The 24,401-nt window shown below is 53.4% G+C and overlaps 1 protein-coding gene across 1 annotated transcript; it reads left to right on the top strand.

The window, feature by feature from the left end:
- Window positions 1-20,806: 20,806 nt before the first annotated feature.
- On the top strand, window positions 20,807-23,027 carry BCR38DRAFT_484187 (uncharacterized protein; the record flags this gene model as incomplete). The annotated part of the gene is made up of 4 exons (XM_040863719.1): window positions 20,807-20,844; window positions 20,906-20,940; window positions 20,991-21,901; window positions 21,957-23,027. The coding sequence occupies 4 exons, from the start codon at window positions 20,807-20,809 to the stop codon at window positions 23,025-23,027; spliced, it is 2,055 nt and encodes a 684-aa protein (XP_040717538.1).
- Window positions 23,028-24,401: the final 1,374 nt, after the last annotated feature.

Genomic DNA, 24,401 nt, shown 5'->3' with positions numbered 1-24,401 from the left:
GACCTTCACACACACGACGCGCCACCCGTGGGCAAGAATTAGGTTTCAAATTTCGTTAACCGACAACCACTCCTCCGAACGCGTTTAAATCGTCGAATTGACTACCAGAGGGCATTTAACGAAGATCCTATCGCATATCGCGCGTGGTTTAAGCTTGTTACCGACACAATAGCGAAATACGGGATCACGCGGGAAGATATATATAACTTTAACGAGACAGGGTTTTTAATAGGTATAATCATAACTGGAATAGTTGTTACAAGTGCCAAACGAAAGGGCAGGCCTAGACAAGCCCAGCAGGGTGATAGGGAATAGGTTACCGTTATCCAAGCCATCAATTCTCAAGGCCGGGCAGTACCTCCATTTATCATCTTCGCGGGGAAAATTCACCTTGCCTCCTGGTACCGCGACGCTGCCTTGCTCCGCGACTGGAAGGTTTCTCTATCCAGTAATGGTTGGACAACCAATGAATTGGGTGTAGAGTGGGTAAATCATTTTGATCTACATACCTGGAGCCGTACAAAGGGTACGAAACGTCTTTTGATTCTCGACGGCCACGAAAGCCATCACTCGATGGATTTCGAGGAATCCTGCAAAAAACTGGGAATTGTTCCTCTTTGTATGCCTGCCCATTCATCACATCGTCTCCAGCCTCTCGATATAGTACCTTTTAGTGTGTTAAAACGCGCATATAGTGGCTATATTGAGGAGCGAATGTGAAAGCACCAAACCCACGTTGCGAAGGAGGATTTTCTATCTGGGTTTCTAGAGGCATCTAACAAGGCAATGACCGAATCTAATATTCGGTCTGGCTTCGAAGCGGCTGGACTTGTCCCATTGGATCCAGAAAGGGTCATTTCCTCGTTAGATGTTGCTATAAAAGCCCGTACACCGTCGCCCGACCCTCAATTGCCGGCTGCTACTTGGACTTCCAAGACTCCTACTACCACCCTGGAGGCTACTTATCAATCAACTCTTATTAAGACTAGTGTCCAGAGGCATCAAAATAGCTCCCCAACCCATATTTTGAGCTCTGTAGACTCAATTGCGAAGGCTACTCACCTAGTAATGCATGAGGTTGCCCTTCTGCGACAAGAGAACAAGGAGCTCCATGAGACCAACCACCTATTAAGCAAACGTCGCAGAACCAAAAATAAGCAAATACAGCATGGAGGTACAATTACTGTAGCTGATTCACAAGAGCTACGGGAAGCCAAGGATGATATCGAGGCAGTAGAGGGTGAGGAAGACAAAAGTAATGGTCCAAGGAAAAGGATCGTAACCAGTGCAAGACGTTGTGGTGTCTGCGGGGGACTGGGCATAATGCGCGGACTTGTCAAGTCGAATTAGAAACATCTAATGAATAAGATTCTGCTTAGTTGAATTGATCTGATGTGTTGTGGTGAAGTTATCTTGATTAATATTGAATTGATGGTTGAAAGTGAGTCACTGACTTGTGGATCACGTTATATTCTATATATATTAGATAACGTACCCCACAAGCAAGTTGGCCACTTTTTCTTGGCACCGTATGAATAACTTCAATAACTTAACTAATCAAAAAAATAACAATTCAAACTAATCGGAATCCTCTTCCTCGTACGTATCTTTATCATTCTCACAAGTACGAGCATTATGTCCGGGCTCTCCGCAGATCCTACAGCGCCGTCGGCGTGGTTCGGCCGGTCTCGTACGACGACTTACACGTATACCATCCTGTAGCTGCTGTTCAATATCCCGTTGAGACTGTAAGTCCTGAGCGTCTCTGATGCGAGTGCATATGGGGTGTGAATTGTTGTATTGGGAAAGGATGGCCAGGTCAGCTATTCTGGCCTGGCAGAGCTCTTTTATAGCTCTTATCTATCTTATCTCTAGCTATAGGGCAACCCCCCATGGGGTCACGTATCAGTCTCGTAAACTAAGAGATCCTCCATCTTGTAGCTGTCGATTTTTAGTCCTTCGACGACGGCTTAGCTCTTGATTGGCCTTCCGAAGTGTAGTAACCTCATGCTCAAGTAAAACTAACCGATGCATAACAGCCGTCGCACCACGTGAAAATTGGTCAATAGCCGTAAGTATTGTCGTCGGGGAGCTATTCTGATGCTGTACGATTCTGTTTCAACGTATTCAGATTGGGATTGCGCCTCGGTTAGGTTATTTGGAGTCTTTCATTCCCAGATTAAGGGGAGCCAGACGAGCTCCCAGGAGGTGTAGGCGTATGTAGCTTAATATCCAGCTGTGAAATCACATATTCCGGTGTTACGAACCGTTGGCCCTGAACCAACATTACAGGCCCGTCGGCAGGCCAGGTGGATACAGACGCTAGGATCACGGGGACCCGTATGGGAGGAAGGAAAGGACCGACAGGTCACCTGACCTACAGGGGTGGATATGTTGGATATGTTGGACAGCCAACATATCCAAGTGGGGATCAGTGAAGGAGAGATGGATATCTAAGGGACAGAACTCCCAGGCATTTCATAGATAGATAGTCTCTACTTCAGTGATCAATCTAAGCATCAATCTAACCCATTGGTGAGGCAAACTGCCTCAACGACTCTATTCCCGATTACCCTACTTGAATACTTCAGTTACCCAAAGCACTCTTGATACGTGACCCCATTGGGGGTTACCCTATAGCGATAGATAAGATAGATAAGATAAGAGCTATAAAAGAGCTCTGCCAGGCCAGAATAGCTGACCTGGCCATCCTTTCCCAATACAACAATTCACACCCCATATGCACTCGCATCAACTCTACTCCATACGTCAAACCCCGATATTATTGCTTGAGGACTCCGCAGCAGGAGTTACTTACTAGCACAAACCCTTACAGACTCTTTAGTAGTTTACGCAGCTAGACTATTAGAGGTTTCGTTACATAATAGAAGACCGATACACGGACTCGTAATTATCCGAATATACGTTAAATTTTTCCATCGTTCATTTTTTTTTAAAAAAAAAGCCTACATTTAAGTTTAATATATATTACAACGGCGAAGGATCACAAAAGCCTGTGGGCACTGCAGAGGTGGGCTAGGCTACGGAGCTGGGCCCCCCCTGAGGCCCACGGCTTGCCAGATCTCCGGAGGGACGCCGGCGACACGCTTACAGCACGTACACATGATGAGAAGGCAAAATTACTAGCTGAGAGGTTCTTCCCAGACCCGTATATAGATCTATCGGACCTCGATCGCGGCCTATTACAGACGAGACCAGAGCTGAACGTCCCTAGGGAGGTGACCACAATGGATATCGAGTCTATCATCAAAGGAACGGCTGCTCGGAAGGCTCCCGGCGACGACCTGATCCCCACTGGCCTGCTAAAGGCCTGCGGTGAACCCCTATGGGAGATCCTAGCGGATCTGGCAACAGCTAGCTTTAGGCTGGGGTACTACCCGGAGCGCTTCCGCTCAGCGAGGGTGGTTATTATCCCTAAGCCTAATAAAACGACAGCTCAGAAGCAGACCCCTGGCGGCTGGCGCCCCATTGCCCTGCTTAGCACGGTAGGGAAGGTAATAGAGACGGCGATGAGCCAGCGTATCACCAAAGTAGCTGAGGCGGCCGGCCTACTACCAAACGGCCAAATGGGTAACCGCGCTGGGAGGTCCACCGAACTGGCAATACGTATAGTTGAGGACGTGGTCTATACGGCGTGGAGACGCGGGGGCATCGCCTCGCTGCTACAGCTAGACATCAAGGGGGCATTCGATACGGTCAATTACAGACGGCTGATTTCCATATTAGCCCGGAAAGGCTACCCGGAGTGGGTTCAGGAGTGGGTACGCAGCTTCGTGGAGGATAGAACGGTACGCCTCCGGTTCGATGGCAAGGAGTCAGAGCCAATCCCCCTACGAGCTGGCGTCCCCCAGGGGTCACCGCTATCCCCGATACTGTTTATATTATACATTTCAACGCTGTACGAGGAGCTAGCGGAGCAGCATCCACTACTTTTAGTAGTCTGGTTCGCGGACGACACGAACCTGCTAAGCGTCAGCACCGATCCAGACACGACCTGCCGCCGGTTGGAGAGCGCATGGGCTACGTGTCAGCGGTGGGCAGTGAGGCACGGGATGGAGTTCGCTCCTGACAAGAGTGAGCTAATGCACTTTACTAGGGCCCGAGAGCCCTTGCCGCAAAGTATTCGCCTTGGGGACGCCACAGTGTCGCCGGTAGTCTCAGCCAGGTTCCTAGGAGTCTGGTTCGACCGCAAACTGACGTGGCACGCCCATGTTGAGCGTGTTAAAACAAAAATGGCAACTCAAAAGCTAGCCCTGACAAAGCTAGTCAATATGTCGTGGGGCTGCGATCTTATACGGGCGAGGCTGTTATATACGGTGGTTATCCGTAGCGCGATTGCCTTCGGGGCGACTGCGTGGCATACTATAAGTGAGGAACCGGCAGGGCCAGCTAAGAGCCTGATGGGGATACAGAACGAGTGCCTCCGGGTAGTCTGTGGTGCCCACAAAGCGACGCCGGTTCGCCACCTGGAAGCAGAAGCAGCAATCCCGCCACTAGACCTCTATCTTAGTGCCCGGGCTGCTAAGTTTGAAGAACGGCTACGGCTTAGCGGGAAGAGAAATCTGCTTCGCAGCGCGAGCGCTAAAGCGTCACATATACTCCGGCAGGATAGGCCGGCGAAGAGGAAGCAGGCGTCGCAGCTACTCCGACCGGCAGGGTACACTATGGAGAAGGAGGCCCGGGGCTCCGAGTGGATGAGTGAGGAAAAGGAGGTCCCGGCTGCCCTCCTCGACCACTGGAGGAAGAGATGGCTCACCGGAGCAGAGCATCACGATCGCCAGCGACGCGCTATCACTGAGGAACCGGAGGGCCCTTCGATGCAGATACCGAAAGGGGGCAAGTATTTCGGCCTGAACCGACTGGAGGCGTCTACGCTGTGCCAGATCAGGACGGAAAAAATAGGACTAGCAGCCTTCTTATTCAAGACAGGGGCTTTTGGCGTGTACTCGCCGCTATGCCGCTGTGGCGATGCCCCTGAGACGGCAGAGCACGTAATCCTCTTTTGCGGGCTGTTGGAAGGACCGAGGGAACGATTACGGGCCGCCATCGCACCACGGCCACTATACTCTCGCAGAGACCTCGCAACGGCAACAGGAGAACCAGTAGTTAGTGGGACTATTGTAAGATGGCTGCTAGGGACGGGTCGGACAGCTTCAAGGCCCAGATAGCATCGATCTTCTCAGGGGGGACTTTGTTGGTAGGTTGAGAACCAACGTAGTATGGTAGTGAACGCAACGCAGTCGCCAATAGGGCGAACCGACGACGCAGCGTATGTATTTAGTCCAGCCATTAGGGCACGGTTTGACATACGGGAGTACTAGTAGAGGTACCGGGGGCTTCGAGCCTACGGCGTATTTAATAATAATAAGTCGGCTGGTGTAGTTGGTCACTTCGCTGGTAGATAAGTCCCGATTTGAGCCTCGCCCACTTGGGTCGGTGACGAGTCGCGGGTTCGAATCCTGCAGCTGACACACAAGGGGGTTTAGTCAACCCTTATGGCGCGCTGCCCACCTTGTTGACTTCGTGTCAGAGAACAGAATGCCATAGGCACCAGTGGGTGTCAGGACACTGAACGCAGGACACCGGCGGGCCGCCGGAGGGGTGTTTCGGACAAAAGACTCCCGAATCATGATTACAATCTATGTGAAGCTTTGGGATGACGAGAGTCAAGATCCTTGGCATCGCCGACCCTGCTGTTATGCCGGGTCCAAGCGGCGGCCTAGCTATCTATATAAGGACCATCTCGAAGTAGGATAGGGAAGGAGTTGTCAGAGCCACAAGTGTCATCCGAGGCGGGCCGGCTTCCACCAGGTAGGAAGCCGTTTGTGGCGGCTAGAGAGCCGCTTGTGGCGAATGAGAGCCGTTGAAGCCGTTTGCAGCGGATAGGGAATCGCTTGGTTGCAGATAAGGAGCCGCTGTCCAAGATATTGGCCGAAGTCGGAGGAACACAGACATACGGAAGCAAACATCCAGAATCCAAGAGAGAACCTCGGCTGGCTATAAGTAAGGAGTCGAGACGGAGGAAGATAGAGAGGGCAGAGATCAATGCATCACCGTGGGCACCCCTACCTGAGACCGCCAGTGACCACCCGGTGCTACGTAGGAGGGACGCCCGTTACTCCCCATCACTCTGTACTATTGCCTTCGGCCTAGCCGTACCCTGACACGTTGATCTCTCCACCCGTCTCCGGGCGTACGGACCGTTGGGGAGAAAATGGCGATGCGAAGAGCCCTGATGCGAAGCCAGACCACAGCCGCAGGCACGCTGGGTGACACCGGAGGAGCTACATCGAGTAGTGCAACGACGACGACAGCGACGCAGACGAGCAGTGGCACTGTCGACGCTACGACGACAACAGCGACGATGAGGCAACTGAGCCGGTCCCAACTAGAGGAGCTCGAGCTAGAAGAGCTTGACCGTCTAGTGGAAGAAGAAGTAGTGAGGAAGAAGAAACGAGAAAGGATTGGACAATTGGAAGCTTTAAGAAGGGGAGAGCCGCATAATAGTACCGCCGGTGGGACCCAGGTTGAACCTATCGGACCAGGCCTAAAGCGACCTCGGCTTGATCTAGGAGGGAGAGGCCACTTGCCGACACTCAAGTACCGGGGCACCAACTGGTCGGAACTTACCTCGTTCATGTTAAACCTAAAGGGGAGATTCATGATGTACGCGGAGGACTTCGACACTGATGCGGCGCGTGTACTGCACACCACCGGATGCCTTGATGGGGCGGTGCAACGACGGTGGACCAGCCACGTTGCTACTATTTACAAAAACGACTTGGGGAACGTCCGGTGGGACGCTATGGAGAAGTGGCTGGAGAGGAGTGTGGCTAGCGACGATACGCGAGTGATCAGCGTGATGCAGAGACTCGATAGTATCACCCAGCGCCCCAACCAGAGCTACCAGCAGTTCATCGACGTATACGATGCTATAGAGACAGAGTGCCCTGATCAACTACCGGAACGGATACGCGTCGTCAACGTACTCAACCGCTTACGACCGGAGTTGAAGCGACAAGTCATGACCCGAGGACTTCCCTCGACTCGGTATGAGCTTGACGACGTAGCTAAGCAAGCCGAGGCGATTGAAATAAGCAGCAGACCACCGGTGTACCAACAGCCTGGCCCGAGGACCAACGCAACATCGTCCTCGTGTCAGGGTACGGCTAGGCCGAAGGCAATAGTACAGAGTGATGGGGAGTAACGGGCGTCCCTCCTACGTAGCACCGGGTGGTCACTGGCGGTCTCAGGTAGGGGTGCCCACGGTGATGCATTGATCTCTGCCCTCTCTATCTTCCTCCGTCTCGACTCCTTACTTATAGCCAGCCGAGTTTCTCTCTTGGATTCTGGATGTTTGCTTCCGTATGTCTGTGTTCCTCCGACTTCGGCCAATATCTTGGACAGCGGCTCCTTATCTGCAACCAAGCGATTCCCTATCCGCTGCAAACGGCTTCAACGGCTCTCATTCGCCACAAGCGGCTCTCTAGCCGCCACAAACGGCTTCCTACCTGGTGGAAGCCGGCCCGCCTCGGATGACACTTGTGGCTCTGACAACTCCTTCCCTATCCTACTTCGAGATGGTCCTTATATAGATAGCTAGGCCGCCGCTTGGACCCGGCATAACAGCAGGGTCGGCGATGCCAAGGATCTTGACTCTCGTCATCCCAAAGCTTCACATAGATTGTAATCATGATTCGGGAGTCTTTTGTCCGAAACACCCCTCCGGCGGCCCGCCGGTGTCCTGCGTTCAGTGTCCTGACACCCACTGGTGCCTATGGCATTCTGTTCTCTGACACGACGACCCCCCTGACAAGGCCCTGCCCTCAGGGCCTCAACGCTCATCCCGTAGAACACCGGCCCTTCCTATTCCCACATCCTCCGATGCCGCGCCGGTGCCCTCCGGTGTATACCCCGTAGCTCTTCACGCGCAACAGCGTATACACTTGTGGCCTAACCACAGTGCTCCGCGCTGTCACCCGCACACACACGTCATGACATCGGTCCAGCCATTGCTCGAAAACCTTTGCCTGACAATCGCTCACGACAACGTATACACTTGTGGCCTAACCACAGTGCTCCGCGCTGTCACCCGCCTTCCGAAGCTATAGGTGCCTACCGGAACAGCACCGGTGGCCCTACGCTCCCAATCGTCGGAACATTGGCCCAGTAAAACGCTCGCAAGCCAATGTTCGACACACACGCGCAACAGCGTATACACTGGTGGCCCAACCACAGTGCTTCGCGCTGTCGCTCGCTCTCACACGTCACAGCATCGGTCCAGCCATTGCTCGAAAACCTTTGCCTGACAATCGCTCACGACAACGTATACACCTGTGGCCTAACCCCAGTGCTTCGCGCTGTCGCCCGCTCTCACACGTCACAGCATCGGTCCAGCCATTGCTCGAAAACCTTTGCCTGACAATCGCTCACGACAACGTATACACCTGTGGCCTAACCACAGTGCTTCGCGCTGTCGCCCGCTCTCACACGTCACAGCATCGGTCCAGCCATTGCTCGAAAACCTTTGCCTGACAGTCGCGCACGACAACGTATACACTTGTGGCCTAACCACAGTGCTTCCCGCCATCTTCTGCCATAGAGACCCTGCTTGTTACCGGCTTCCCAACGGTGTACCGTTGCCCTCGTAGTTATGTAGATGTGATAATAGGTGACTTACCTGTGATCTTTGTTCCGTTCATGCCCCTCCCTGAGTGCCGCTCCTGAGGCACTGGTGCTAACCTGTTCTACTCCTAGGTGGCAGGTGGTGTTGTTTCTGTGCTCTCATAGCCCCATAGAGGGCAATAGTTCCTCTTACGGTCAATGAGGACTTGTTTGGCCGGCGTGCCCTTGATACAACTATTGCAGTCCGAGTTGTCACCCGGTGATACGTCGTGCCACCGAGTCTTCGTATTCTTTTCGTAGCTCTCGTGACAAGTGTCGTTGCGGCTCCCACGTATCTTCTGACTCGTCGTAGCCCTTCCACCGGACTAAGTATCGCCTGCTCTTCAGCGGTCCCTTGTGTGCTACAATGTGATCGACCTCGTATTCTAAGGTGTCGTCGCTTTCCACTGGTATCACCTGGTGCTCAACCGGTTTTCCTTTGTAGGGCTCGAGCTGTGACGGGGAGAAGACGTTATGGATGCGGTAACTCTGTGGTAGATCCAGCTCATAGGCTCTCCCACCGTTGATCACCCGGTGCACCTTGAATGGACCTAGGAACTTGTCCGACAGCTTCTTACACGGTCTGCGCTGCCTCACGTTCTTCGTCGATAGCATCACCAGGTCCCCTACGGTGAGGGACATGGTCTCTCGTCGCCTGTTATACCACTTCTCATAGTCCTTGTTCGTCCTCTCAAGGAGTTGTGCAATGGTATCCCTATGGCTCTGGAGCTCTTGGACCCTTTCATCCGCTGCAATAGCTCGGATCGGCCCAGTACCGTCCTTTTCGATATCATGTGGCCCCCTTGGCATATAGCCAAACAGCGCCTCTGCTGGTGCCATGTTGATGGCCGAATGCCACGCCACGTTGTACACGAACTGTGCCATCGGTAGTAGCGATGCCCAGTCATCTTGATCAAAATTACAGAACGCCCTCAGGAAGTTTTCCACGTTCTGATTCTGTCGCTCTGTCTGCCCGTCGGTCTGCGGGTGGTATGCGGTACTCAGCTTCCTCTTGATAGCCAGTAGGTGGCACACCGTTGCCCAGAACTTGCTTGTGAACAGGGAACCCCTATCGGATACCATAGTCACTGGGATCCCGAACACAGTGAAGACGTAGTGCACCAGCAGCATAGCGAGTCCATCAGCGGTAAGGCTCTTCTTCGTCGGTATATATAGTGCGTATTTCGTGAAGCGGTCCACTATTACCAAGAGGCTGTCCTTCATCTTCCCATTGGTGTCCTGCGAAGATGGAAGCCCTGTAATAAAGTCGAGAGAGATCTGCTCCCATGGTCGGTTTGGTACCGGCAGACTAGCTAGCTGCCCGTAGGGCAGATGGTGTCGCGCCTTTATTCGCTGGCAGACTGCACACCCCCTAACAAAGTCCTTCGCATCTCTTGTCAGCGATTTCCAAAAGTACGACCTACTGATTCTCTTGACTGTCTTAGTGACCCCCAGGTGGCCACTAGTCTGCTCGTTATGGAAGGCCATCAGTATCTCCCGCTGGATCGGATGGTTATCTGGTACGAAGACGCGGCCCTTATAGCAAAGCAGCCCGTCCTCCTGGTACCACGCACCCGGTACGCGGCTGAGCGACTTCCACGCTCCGCTACTGACGAATTCGTCTTCTGCCTGGGCTTTCCTGACATCTTCAAGTAATGTCGGAGCCAACTCTTCCGGCATAGGGACGCCAGCTGTAGCACCGCTTGCGCGCTGTGTCTCCATTACTCGCACTCTGATACTCCTAAATCGTTGTAGGAAGTCTGGCAAGAACGCTACTTGCGCCTCCTGTTTCTCACCCGCTGTCGCGCGGTGGTCAGGCCGTCTTGACAACCCATCGGCAGGATTCTTCGTGCCTGGTCGATATATGATCTCGAAGTCATAGTTCGCAAGGTCCTGTAGCCATCTACCTTGTCTAGCGCTGAGCTGCGGCTTACTGGCTAAGTAGCGGTGGTTCAAGTGATCCGTGAGAATCTCAATCGTCTGTTGACTGTACAGCAGATAGTGCCGCCATCGTTGTGTTGCCTCAATAATCGCGAGCAGCTCCGCATCGGGTGTCCCGTAGCGTAGCTCAGCACCTTTCAATTTCTTGGACATAAAAGCCACTGGGTGCCACCTGTCTCCGTGCAGCTGGCTAAGTACTGCGCCAATTGCGAAGTCTGATGCGTCAGTCTCTACACGTATAGGTAGTCCAGGCTCGAAATGCTTCAAGATAGGTGCTCGTGTGAAGGCCAGGCGTAGCTTGTAGAACGCCTCGTGTGCTACATTATCGAGCTGCAGCGCTCCAGATGATCCTCCCTTGAGTAGGTCTGTCAGGGGTGCTACTATCTTCGAGTAGTTCTTGATAAACCGGCGATAGAACCCAGTAAATCCGAGGAAAACCTGTATATCATGGATACTAGCCGGGGCTGGCCATTGCGCGATAGCATCCACCCTGTCGGTTTCCATGCGGATCCCCTCCGGTGACACCACGAACCCTAGGAACTCGACTTCTTGCGTGTGGAAGACGCATTTGTCTTGATTAGCGTACAGGCCAGCGGCGTCCAACCGGCGGAGGACCTCCCGGACATGCTCTGGGTGTGACTCCCTGTCCTTAGAGAATATAAGGATGTCGTCCAAGTAGACGATACAGATCACGTCCACAAGTCCAGCTAGTGCGTCGTTGATGTAGCTCTGGAAGGTCGCCGGCGCATTAGCTAGTCCGAACGGCATGACCAGATACTCAAAATGACCGTATCTCGTCCGAAACGCCGTCTTCCATTCGTCTCCTTCGCTGATCCGGACCCGGTGGTATGCGTCCTTCAAATCTAGCTTCGTGTACCACTTCGCGGAAGCTAGCCTATCCAAGATCTCACCGATCAGTGGTAGTGGCGCTCTGTTCTTCACAGTGATCTTGTTAAGGCCTCTGTAGTCTACACATAGCCTCAACTTTCCTCCTTTCTTCGGTACGAATAGGATCGGCGCCCCAGCTGGGCTCTGCGAGGGCCGAATCCATTTCTTGCTCAAGGCCATTTTCAAATATTCTCGTAGTTCCTCGAGCTCTTTCTCCGCTAGTGGATAGATGGGCCCGTGCGGCGGCTCGGCACCTGGCTCTAGCTCGATCTTGTGTGACCGAAACCTTCCATCTGGCAATTTCCCTGCTAACTGCGCGTCGAATAGATGGAGGAATTCTGCGTATTCCGACGGCACGGTGGCACACTTGGTCTGCGGCTCTGCTCCGGCTCCTCTGTCCTTGCTAGCTTCGACCCTTGCTACCGCGGGCACTGCTATCATACTGTACTTTGCCTCGTGGTACGCATTCCGTATATCCTTCTTGCTGGTCACCAGTTGTAGACTGTCCACGTCGAGAGGGTACGTCCATCCTAACGAGGACCATCGAAATATAGGCTCAACGGCACGGCACCAGGGGAGCCCAAGGATTGCAACCCAGTCTTCTGCGTCTGAGACTCGGAATTCGTGAGCCTTCGTCTTCGTCACCCCGAAGCCGTCCGTCATCTTTGTATGTAATACCCTCTTGCCATAGTTGGGACCTTTGCTTCCCCACATGCCCCGCAGCGTCTCACCGGAGTCTTGTAACGTACCCGGCTCGATGCCAAGCACTCTTGAGTCCACGACATTCTCGTCGGCTCCGGTGTCAATCAAGGCTTTTCCAATGCGCCAGCAGCCGCCAACCCGGAGACGGATGGTGGTTTCCAGACGGAGCGGCTGCTCGTACCCCTATTGAGGCTCGGTGTGGCGGACCCCCAGCGGCGCTGTGTTTGGGTTCCGGTCCTCAGGACAAGGTCCGTCATGTTTGGTTCTACCGCAGGTCCTGCAGTTAGGGCATTGTCGAGAGTAATGTCCCGTCTGTCCGCACGAGTAGCACTGGCCGTAAGCCACATCCCTCCTGGGCGCCTGTTGGCCTGCATTCCCGTCTGATGTTTCTTCCCTTGCTGGTGCTGGGGTCGAGGACGATGTTGCGTTGGTCCTCGGGCCAGGCTGTTGGTACACCGGTGGTCTGCTGCTTATTTCAATCGCCTCGGCTTGCTTAGCTACGTCGTCAAGCTCATACCGAGTCGAGGGAAGTCCTCGGGTCATGACTTGTCGCTTCAACTCCGGTCGTAAGCGGTTGAGTACGTTGACGACGCGTATCCGTTCCGGTAGTTGATCAGGGCACTCTGTCTCTATAGCATCGTATACGTCGATGAACTGCTGGTAGCTCTGGTTGGGGCGCTGGGTGATACTATCGAGTCTCTGCATCACGCTGATCACTCGCGTATCGTCGCTAGCCACACTCCTCTCCAGCCACTTCTCCATAGCGTCCCACCGGACGTTCCCCAAGTCGTTTTTGTAAATAGTAGCAACGTGGCTGGTCCACCGTCGTTGCACCGCCCCATCAAGGCATCCGGTGGTGTGCAGTACACGCGCCGCATCAGTGTCGAAGTCCTCCGCGTACATCATGAATCTCCCCTTTAGGTTTAACATGAACGAGGTAAGTTCCGACCAGTTGGTGCCCCGGTACTTGAGTGTCGGCAAGTGGCCTCTCCCTCCTAGATCAAGCCGAGGTCGCTTTAGGCCTGGTCCGATAGGTTCAACCTGGGTCCCACCGGCGGTACTATTATGCGGCTCTCCCCTTCTTAAAGCTTCCAATTGTCCAATCCTTTCTCGTTTCTTCTTCCTCACTACTTCTTCTTCCACTAGACGGTCAAGCTCTTCTAGCTCGAGCTCCTCTAGTTGGGACCGGCTCAGTTGCCTCATCGTCGCTGTTGTCGTCGTAGCGTCGACAGTGCCACTGCTCGTCTGCGTCGCTGTCGTCGTCGTTGCACTACTCGATGTAGCTCCTCCGGTGTCACCCAGCGTGCCTGCGGCTGTGGTCTGGCTTCGCATCAGGGCTCTTCGCATCGCCATTTTCTCCCCAACGGTCCGTACGCCCGGAGACGGGTGGAGAGATCAACGTGTCAGGGTACGGCTAGGCCGAAGGCAATAGTACAGAGTGATGGGGAGTAACGGGCGTCCCTCCTACGTAGCACCGGGTGGTCACTGGCGGTCTCAGGTAGGGGTGCCCACGGTGATGCATTGATCTCTGCCCTCTCTATCTTCCTCCGTCTCGACTCCTTACTTATAGCCAGCCGAGTTTCTCTCTTGGATTCTGGATGTTTGCTTCCGTATGTCTGTGTTCCTCCGACTTCGGCCAATATCTTGGACAGCGGCTCCTTATCTGCAACCAAGCGATTCCCTATCCGCTGCAAACGGCTTCAACGGCTCTCATTCGCCACAAGCGGCTCTCTAGCCGCCACAAACGGCTTCCTACCTGGTGGAAGCCGGCCCGCCTCGGATGACACTTGTGGCTCTGACAACTCCTTCCCTATCCTACTTCGAGATGGTCCTTATATAGATAGCTAGGCCGCCGCTTGGACCCGGCATAACAGCAGGGTCGGCGATGCCAAGGATCTTGACTCTCGTCATCCCAAAGCTTCACATAGATTGTAATCATGATTCGGGAGTCTTTTGTCCGAAACACCCCTCCGGCGGCCCGCCGGTGTCCTGCGTTCAGTGTCCTGACACCCACTGGTGCCTATGGCATTCTGTTCTCTGACACCTCGACCCCAGCACCAGCAAGGGAAGAAACATCAGACGGGAATGCAGGCCAACAGGCGCCCAGGAGGGATGTGGCTTACGGCCAGTGCTACTCGTGCGGACAGACGGGACATTACTCTCGACAATGCCCTAACTGCAGGACCTGCGGTAGAACCAAACATGACGGACCTTGTCCTGAGGACCGGAACCCAAACACAGCGCCGCTGGGGGTCCGCCACACCGAGCCTCAATAGGGGTACGAGCAGCCGCTCCGTCTGGAAACCACCATCCGTCTCCGGGTTGGCGGCTGCTGGCGCATTGGAAAAGCCTTGATTGACACCGGAGCCGACGAGAATGTCGTGGACTCAAGAGTGCTTGGCATCGAGCCGGGTACGTTACAAGACTCCGGTGAGACGCTGCGGGGCATGTGGGGAAGCAAAGGTCCCAACTATGGCAAGAGGGTATTACATACAAAGATGACGGACGGCTTCGGGGTGACGAAGACGAAGGCTCACGAATTCCGAGTCTCAGACGCAGAAGACTGGGTTGCAATCCTTGGGCTCCCCTGGTGCCGTGCCGTTGAGCCTATATTTCGATGGTCCTCGTTAGGATGGACGTACCCTCTCGACGTGGACAGTCTACAACTGGTGACCAGCAAGAAGGATATACGGAATGCGTACCACGAGGCAAAGTACAGTAAGATAGCAGTGCCCGCGGTAGCAAGGGTCGAAGCTAGCAAGGACAGAGGAGCCGGAGCAGAGCCGCAGACCAAGTGTGCCACCGTGCCGTCGGAATACGCAGAATTCCTCCATCTATTCGACGCGCAGTTAGCAGGGAAATTGCCAGATGGAAGGTTTCGGTCACACAAGATCGAGCTAGAGCCAGGTGCCGAGCCGCCGCACGGGCCCATCTATCCACTAGCGGAGAAAGAGCTCGAGGAACTACGAGAATATTTGAAAATGGCCTTGAGCAAGAAATGGATTCGGCCCTCGCAGAGCCCAGCTGGGGCGCCGATCCTATTCGTACCGAAGAAAGGAGGAAAGTTGAGGCTATGTGTGGACTACAGAGGCCTTAACAAGATCACTGTGAAGAACAGAGCGCCACTACCACTGATCGGTGAGATCTTGGATAGGCTAGCTTCCGCGAAGTGGTATACGAAGCTGGATCTGAAGGATGCATACCACCGGGTCCGGATCAGCGAAGGAGACGAATGGAAGACGGCGTTTCGGACGAGATACGGTCATTTTGAGTATCTGGTCATGCCGTTCGGACTAGCTAATGCGCCGGCGACCTTCCAGAGCTACATCAACGACGCACTAGCTGGACTTGTGGACGTGATCTGTATCGTCTACTTGGACGACATCCTTATATTCTCTAAGGACAGGGAGTCACACCCAGAGCATGTCCGGGAGGTCCTCCGCCGGTTGGACGCCGCTGGCCTGTACGCTAATCAAGACAAATGCGTCTTCCACACGCAAGAAGTCGAGTTCCTAGGGTTCGTGGTGTCACCGGAGGGGATCCGCATGGAAACCGACAGGGTGGATGCTATCGCGCAATGGCCAGCCCCGGCTAGTATCCATGATATACAGGTTTTCCTCGGATTTACTGGGTTCTATCGCCGGTTTATCAAGAACTACTCGAAGATAGTAGCACCCCTGACAGACCTACTCAAGGGAGGATCATCTGGAGCGCTGCAGCTCGATAATGTAGCACACGAGGCGTTCTACAAGCTACGCCTGGCCTTCACACGAGCACCTATCTTGAAGCATTTCGAGCCTGGACTACCTATACGTGTAGAGACTGACGCATCAGACTTCGCAATTGGCGCAGTACTTAGCCAGCTGCACGGAGACAGGTGGCACCCAGTGGCTTTTATGTCCAAGAAATTGAAAGGTGCTGAGCTACGCTACGGGACACCCGATGCGGAGCTGCTCGCGATTATTGAGGCAACACAACGATGGCGGCACTATCTGCTGTACAGTCAACAGACGATTGAGATTCTCACGGATCACTTGAACCACCGCTACTTAGCCAGTAAGCCGCAGCTCAGCGCTAGACAAGGTAGATGGCTACAGGACCTTGCGAACTATGACTTCGAGATCATATATCGACCAGGCACGAAGAATCCTGCCGATGGGTTGTCAAGACGGCCTGACCACCGCGCGACAGCGGGTGAGAAACAGGAGGCGCAAGTAGCGTTCTTGCCAGACTTCCTACAACGATTTAGGAGTATCAGAGTGCGAGTAATGGAGACACAGCGCGCAAGCGGTGCTACAGCTGGCGTCCCTATGCCGGAAGAGTTGGCTCCGACATTACTTGAAGATGTCAGGAAAGCCCAGGCAGAAGACGAATTCGTCAGTAGCGGAGCGTGGAAGTCGCTCAGCCGCGTACCGGGTGCGTGGTACCAGGAGGACGGGCTGCTTTGCTATAAGGGCCGCGTCTTCGTACCAGATAACCATCCGATCCAGCGGGAGATACTGATGGCCTTCCATAACGAGCAGACTAGTGGCCACCTGGGGGTCACTAAGACAGTCAAGAGAATCAGTAGGTCGTACTTTTGGAAATCGCTGACAAGAGATGCGAAGGACTTTGTTAGGGGGTGTGCAGTCTGCCAGCGAATAAAGGCGCGACACCATCTGCCCTACGGGCAGCTAGCTAGTCTGCCGGTACCAAACCGACCATGGGAGCAGATCTCTCTCGACTTTATTACAGGGCTTCCATCTTCGCAGGACACCAATGGGAAGATGAAGGACAGCCTCTTGGTAATAGTGGACCGCTTCACGAAATACGCACTATATATACCGACGAAGAAGAGCCTTACCGCTGATGGACTCGCTATGCTGCTGGTGCACTACGTCTTCACTGTGTTCGGGATCCCAGTGACTATGGTATCCGATAGGGGTTCCCTGTTCACAAGCAAGTTCTGGGCAACGGTGTGCCACCTACTGGCTATCAAGAGGAAGCTGAGTACCGCATACCACCCGCAGACCGACGGGCAGACAGAGCGACAGAATCAGAACGTGGAAAACTTCCTGAGGGCGTTCTGTAATTTTGATCAAGATGACTGGGCATCGCTACTACCGATGGCACAGTTCGTGTACAACGTGGCGTGGCATTCGGCCATCAACATGGCACCAGCAGAGGCGCTGTTTGGCTATATGCCAAGGGGGCCACATGATATCGAAAAGGACGGTACTGGGCCGATCCGAGCTATTGCAGCGGATGAAAGGGTCCAAGAGCTCCAGAGCCATAGGGATACCATTGCACAACTCCTTGAGAGGACGAACAAGGACTATGAGAAGTGGTATAACAGGCGACGAGAGACCATGTCCCTCACCGTAGGGGACCTGGTGATGCTATCGACGAAGAACGTGAGGCAGCGCAGACCGTGTAAGAAGCTGTCGGACAAGTTCCTAGGTCCATTCAAGGTGCACCGGGTGATCAACGGTGGGAGAGCCTATGAGCTGGATCTACCACAGAGTTACCGCATCCATAACGTCTTCTCCCCGTCACAGCTCGAGCCCTACAAAGGAAAACCGGTTGAGCACCAGGTGATACCAGTGGAAAGCGACGACACCTTAGAATACGAGGTCGATCACATTGTAGCACACAAGGGACCGCTGAAGAGCAGGCGATACTTAGTCCGGTGGAAGGGCTACGACGAGTCAGAAGATACGTGGGAGCCGCAACGACACTTGTCACGAGAGCTACGAAAAGAATACGAAGACTCGGTGGCACGACGTATCACCGGGTGACAACTCGGACTGCAATAGTTGTATCAAGGGCACGCCGGCCAAACAAGTCCTCATTGACCGTAAGAGGAACTATTGCCCTCTATGGGGCTATGAGAGCACAGAAACAACACCACCTGCCACCTAGGAGTAGAACAGGTTAGCACCAGTGCCTCAGGAGCGGCACTCAGGGAGGGGGCATGAACGGAACAAAGATCACAGGTAAGTCACCTATTATCACATCTACATAACTACGAGGGCAACGGTACACCGTTGGGAAGCCGGTAACAAGCAGGGTCTCTATGGCAGAAGATGGCGGGAAGCACTGTGGTTAGGCCACAAGTGTATACGTTGTCGTGCGCGACTGTCAGGCAAAGGTTTTCGAGCAATGGCTGGACCGATGCTGTGACGTGTGAGAGCGGGCGACAGCGCGAAGCACTGTGGTTAGGCCACAGGTGTATACGTTGTCGTGAGCGATTGTCAGGCAAAGGTTTTCGAGCAATGGCTGGACCGATGCTGTGACGTGTGAGAGCGGGCGACAGCGCGAAGCACTGTGGTTAGGCCACAGGTGTATACGTTGTCGTGAGCGATTGTCAGGCAAAGGTTTTCGAGCAATGGCTGGACCGATGCTGTGACGTGTGAGAGCGGGCGACAGCGCGAAGCACTGGGGTTAGGCCACAGGTGTATACGTTGTCGTGAGCGATTGTCAGGCAAAGGTTTTCGAGCAATGGCTGGACCGATGCTGTGACGTGTGAGAGCGAGCGACAGCGCGAAGCACTGTGGTTGGGCCACCAGTGTATACGCTGTTGCGCGTGTGTGTCGAACATTGGCTTGCGAGCGTTTTACTGGGCCAATGTTCCGACGATTGGGAGCGTAGGGCCACCGGTGCTGTTCCGGTAGGCACCTATAGCTTCGGAAGGCGGGTGACAGCGCGGAGCACTGTGGTTAGGCCACAAGTGTATACGTTGTCGTGAGCGATTGTCAGGCAAAGGTTTTCGAGCAATGGCTGGACCGATGTCATGACGTGTGTGTGCGGGTGACAGCGCGGAGCACTGTGGTTAGGCCACAAGTGTATACGCTGTTGCGCGTGAAGAGTTACGGGGTATACACCGGAGGGCACCGGCGCGGCATCGGAGGATGTGGGAATAGGAAGGGCCGGTGTTCTACGGGATGAGCGTTGAGGCCCTGAGGGCAGGGCCTTGTCAGGGGGGGTCGTCGTGTCAGAGAACAGAATGCCATAGGCACCAGTGGGTGTCAGGACACTGAACGCAGGACACCGGCGGGCCGCCGGAGGGGTGTTTCGGACAAAAGACTCCCGAATCATGATTACAATCTATGTGAAGCTTTGGGATGACGAGAGTCAAGATCCTTGGCATCGCCGACCCTGCTGTTATGCCGGGTCCAAGCGGCGGCCTAGCTATCTATATAAGGACCATCTCGAAGTAGGATAGGGAAGGAGTTGTCAGAGCCACAAGTGTCATCCGAGGCGGGCCGGCTTCCACCAGGTAGGAAGCCGTTTGTGGCGGCTAGAGAGCCGCTTGTGGCGAATGAGAGCCGTTGAAGCCGTTTGCAGCGGATAGGGAATCGCTTGGTTGCAGATAAGGAGCCGCTGTCCAAGATATTGGCCGAAGTCGGAGGAACACAGACATACGGAAGCAAACATCCAGAATCCAAGAGAGAACCTCGGCTGGCTATAAGTAAGGAGTCGAGACGGAGGAAGATAGAGAGGGCAGAGATCAATGCATCACCGTGGGCACCCCTACCTGAGACCGCCAGTGACCACCCGGTGCTACGTAGGAGGGACGCCCGTTACTCCCCATCACTCTGTACTATTGCCTTCGGCCTAGCCGTACCCTGACACTTCGCCTACCTAGCGATAATAGGGAGATTGGTGCAGTTTAGGATTACGAGCATCCTAGCCAGTCGACCGTCAAGCACTACGTCGGCGGAATATAACTCGACAGCCGGTCCAGAATTCGAATCGTTAATCCGGCCCCTTATCGGACCTCGCCTATCCGATAACGCTCGTCGGCGAACCCGTCCCCTCACGATAGAAGGCGCGCAGCACGCCCTCTCGCCGCGATTCTTGCGAGCGTCTAGACCACGTTACGGTCTATCCACTTGAGCGTATGGTTGAGATGTATACGCTCGACGAGAACCCCAATTAGCAGATACTACGACTTGTCGCGACAAAAAAAATAGTCGAGCATCTTCTGCACATCAGCAGCATCCCACCCCTGAGGACGAATTTAAGTGCCACGTTACCACACTTATCGGTAGTTCAGGCAGGGGTTGTAGCACAGACTTAGGGAGGGACAGGAGGTTTAGTAGTCGTTTGGCTACAAGTTTACCTGTATAACCGCCCGACGCGGCTTAAGGGCCCGCTATATCATCTATAGCCCCTTAAGGGAGTACTTGTAGAGGTACCGAGGGTTAACACCTACGGCGTATTTAATATTATTATTTAATAATAATAATAATATATATTACACCTCGGAGCGCGTTATATTTTTAGTACCTGGTGAACTTTTGCTAATACCTTAGGTTTTGTACCTAGTTAGAGCGTTCTTGTACCTGGTCAGTTTACGCTCGCTCGGCGAGAGGCCGGTCCGACGATGGACAGGGAGCTGCGACCTGAAATCGATCTAAAACAATATGTGAGTGACGGTATCAACTCTATTTCCACACTGTGTCTTTGGCGCCCCACAATTCCTGATGGAAAGAGCGACCACTGATGATGACCTGCACCACCTTCTCCAGAAAACATGAGTCGCAGGAATCTGGGAAGAGATATGTCGGCATCATTACTTCTGCACTGGAAGTTATGCTCAATTCAAATGCCAGACAGTGAAGGTCGGCAAAAAAGAACGCGCAGGTAAGTAGCAATGCTTGTGTTTGATTTCGACATGGTCGTATCAGTTTCTGACTTCTTGCAGTGGCTGTTTAGAATGTCGGAGGAAGAGGAGAAAGTGTGAGTCCGCTGCTCGTTCTCGGATATCAATCCAAGCTTATATGACGAAGGTGACGAGACCAAACCTGCTTGTTTGCGCTGCAATAAAGCCAGAACTGCTTGTACATGGGCATCGGGCATTTCATTCAGACCTCCTGCAACCTTAGAAGGTTCCCAGTGCAGTGGATCTCCTGGCAGTGTCAAGGGAAAAGATAGATTGGAGGAACCGCCTAGATGTTTTGAAATTCTCGATGTGACCGAGTCCGTTATTCGAGAATACGAGGGCAGGGCCGCAGACTCTGGAGCTAATGGTGACAATGACGACTCAACCCAGAGTCTGACCAAAAGCGGGAGTCAGACGAGCCACCCCCAGTCCTTGATGCGGAATAGTACTGGGGCCGCTCTGCCGGCATCGGATATCCAGTCTGTTGCTTCACCCAGCGGTCAATCTTCCCCGACTCGGTCGGAAGTAACGTGGATGTCTTATGAAGATGCTAGCCGGCACAGCTATTCCCAAGCTGAGCAGGGGCTATTACCATCTGACGGTAAGAGCATGCTGTACTACGGCACATCCAATTCCCAGCAGCAAAACGATGCCGCTGCGAATCTGTTATATCTGCGCCAAACAGAGCCACGGTCAATGGAATCCCAAGCAGGCGGCGTCGAGCCCGGACGCCTGTCTATTCCGATCAACATGATATTGACCCAAGACGAGGAAGCGTCCATGTCGTCTGGCATATTTTCTCCCGGGTCGATTTACCTACAGCTCCAGTCTACCTTGCGGCATCATCTGTTCCAGGAAAGCAGGTCCTGTGGCCCTTCAAGAGTATGCACGCCGGATGCCGAACATTCGCGGTTCCATACGCCCGGGGCGAGCCGCAGCTCAGATCAAGATCAAGCAGTCGATGGAGATGATACAGGTCTCACCAACGAACAGGAATATCTGTTGTGGAAGAATTGGGTTGAGGAACTTTCACCATGGGTGAGTAGTTGTGCACGACTGTTTGCTTGTAGAATACGGCTGAACCTTACTTTAGCTTGACAAGTTTGATCGCGAGAAGCACTTTAGGAATACCCTCCCGATATTATCCAGATCTAACCTGCATCTCAAGTATTCCATCTTAGCAGTTTCCGCGCGGCAGCTCGAGAGGAAAAAAGACCCCAACGGATCACCAACGGGAAGCCTAGCACTTTATCAGCAAGCCATTCACTACCTCCTGCCATGTCTTGGTAGCCGAAGCATTTCGGTCATCGCATCGTGCGTTGTCCTCTGTGTGCTGGAGATGCTCAGCTGCTCCCCGAAAGCTTGGCAGCGCCATCTCGACGGATGCGCAACCCTCTTACAGACCGTGGCCATCAACGGCTTTTCCGGAGGGATCGAACAGTCCCTCTTCTGGTGTTTCGCCCGGATGGATATTTGCGGAGGTTTGATATCATCCTCGAAAACATTAATCCCCGTCTCCGCCTGGGTTCCTGCACCCGATCTCGAGTCTGCGATCCGCATCTTCCAGGTAAGCTCCTGTACATACGAGTCGCATGCGTGCCAAGCCGTCTTCCTGACTGCCCATGTCGTGACACTGCTCTCTTCGGTCCCTTCTCTTCCCGCGAACACCAGCGTCTTCGCTCAATCAGAATCGACCAACGACTCGTTTTCTCGAGACTGGCAGCAGCTTTGGCATCTGCTGGATGAGTGGTTTATGAAACGACCCGGCGAAATGTACCCCGTCCTAACCCACCGCTTGAACTCCAACCACCCGTTTCCCACCATCTTGTACAGCAGCCCATCTGCCATCTCGGGGAACCAGCTTTACCACACGGCCACATTGTTGATGCTCCAGCATAAACCGGCACACATTCTATTACCAACCAAGCCGAGATCGATCCTGTGGCATGCGCGGCAGATTGTAGGGATATCGGCGTCGAACCACCACCACGGATCCTGGACCAATGCTCTGCAGCCGTTGTGGATTGCTGGCAGGCTTTTTAGTAGCCCCGCGGAGCATGGATTTATTCTTGACTTACTAGACATGATTGAGCGTGAATCGGGATGGGCTACGAAGTGGAGGGCGGATGACTTGCGTGAGTGGTGGGGAGACCATGGGGACTGAGTTGAGTTATGTTCCACGGACGCAAGTTAAATTCATTGAGAGATGGCCGCAACTGCTTGACAAGGCTCAAGTTTCAGAGGTAGAGTGTCCTTTCCGAATACTGAATTACATGATGATGAGGCAATAGAAATCAATCCTTTTTGACTGCGAGTTTCCAGGGCCTGTAGCCATAGATGAACTCTGTGAAGTTCGTCCGATTTATTGAGCGCTCCATGTCGGGTTTTTATGCCTGGAAGCTTTTGAGACTCCGGGCGTGTCCCTGAAATTAGCAAGACGTCCCATGTCATTCTCATTGTCGACGGTGTACAAGTGGTTCGTGCAGTATTATTTTGCGCCGATAGCTTGGAAGTCGGCTGCAAAATAAGAGTCGGTGTCTATTTGTACATCTTTCGTGATGCCGTTTGCGTCTGAGGACTGGACACGATGGCCTTGGTTGTCGTATAGGAATACTAGAAGGTTTCCTCTAGAACTACATAGTTGTCCAGTTAGAGTATTCCTATATCCAGATTTTTAATGGGCGTCATTTGTACCTGATGAAGGTGTTTCTTGGCCTGCGGTTTGAGAACCAAAGCAAGAGAGAATATAACGACCAAATATTTCTGTTTGAAAGAGACCATCCAAACATCTACACAACCACGTGTCTGCAAGTTGTCAGAGGTCTTGAGAATTTTTATACAAGCGAAGAATATGACGTAGCAGTAAGTCTGTGTGTTCCAATTTCTGTTTCTGCCACGAATAACGCGAAATATATCCAGATTTACACATACACAACATATTGCTACAGTGCAACGGTCTTGAAGGTAAGGGACTTGCTCGATTTTGAGAACTCGATCCGTTACAATGCAATCCCGCGACATCCAGACCAGAGACTAAAGCATGTTTCACATCTCATACAACCTGTCGATCCCGAGGGCATCGCAAAGCTCCTTGTACCCAAGATTTCCATCGTTGACTTTGGTGTCTCAAATCCCATTGGCAATACGCCATCACGCGGCCTTCCTTCAGATTACTCGGCGGTCCCAGAAGATCAGCCAGTATACTCATCAAAGTCTGGGCGTTCTCATGCATGATATTCGCCATACTGAACCGAATGGAAGGAACGCTAAAAGGCCATTCTTGAACGTTGAGGAGCGTAACCTCGCAAGATTGGGGGCGTCAACGAGACGAGGGACAGGATTTGGGGCAGTTCCACAGACGAGAAGACTCAGGTTCCGGCGAACATTCTCAAATAAAGTTAGGATTGGCACAGGACTTCTTGCTTGAAGATCAGCACAAGAATGGCGATCCAAGCACACGTGGCTGTTTGTCAGCGAATGGAACAGCTGGCAGCGTTCAGTCACCCAGCAACACGGATGTCGCTTTTTCCGACACGGA

Source organism: Pseudomassariella vexata (assembly GCF_002105095.1).
Source record: "Pseudomassariella vexata strain CBS 129021 chromosome Unknown BCR38scaffold_5, whole genome shotgun sequence".
Taxonomy (NCBI): Eukaryota; Fungi; Ascomycota; class Sordariomycetes; order Amphisphaeriales; family Pseudomassariaceae; genus Pseudomassariella; species Pseudomassariella vexata.
This window is presented reverse-complemented; position numbering and strand designations above follow the sequence as displayed.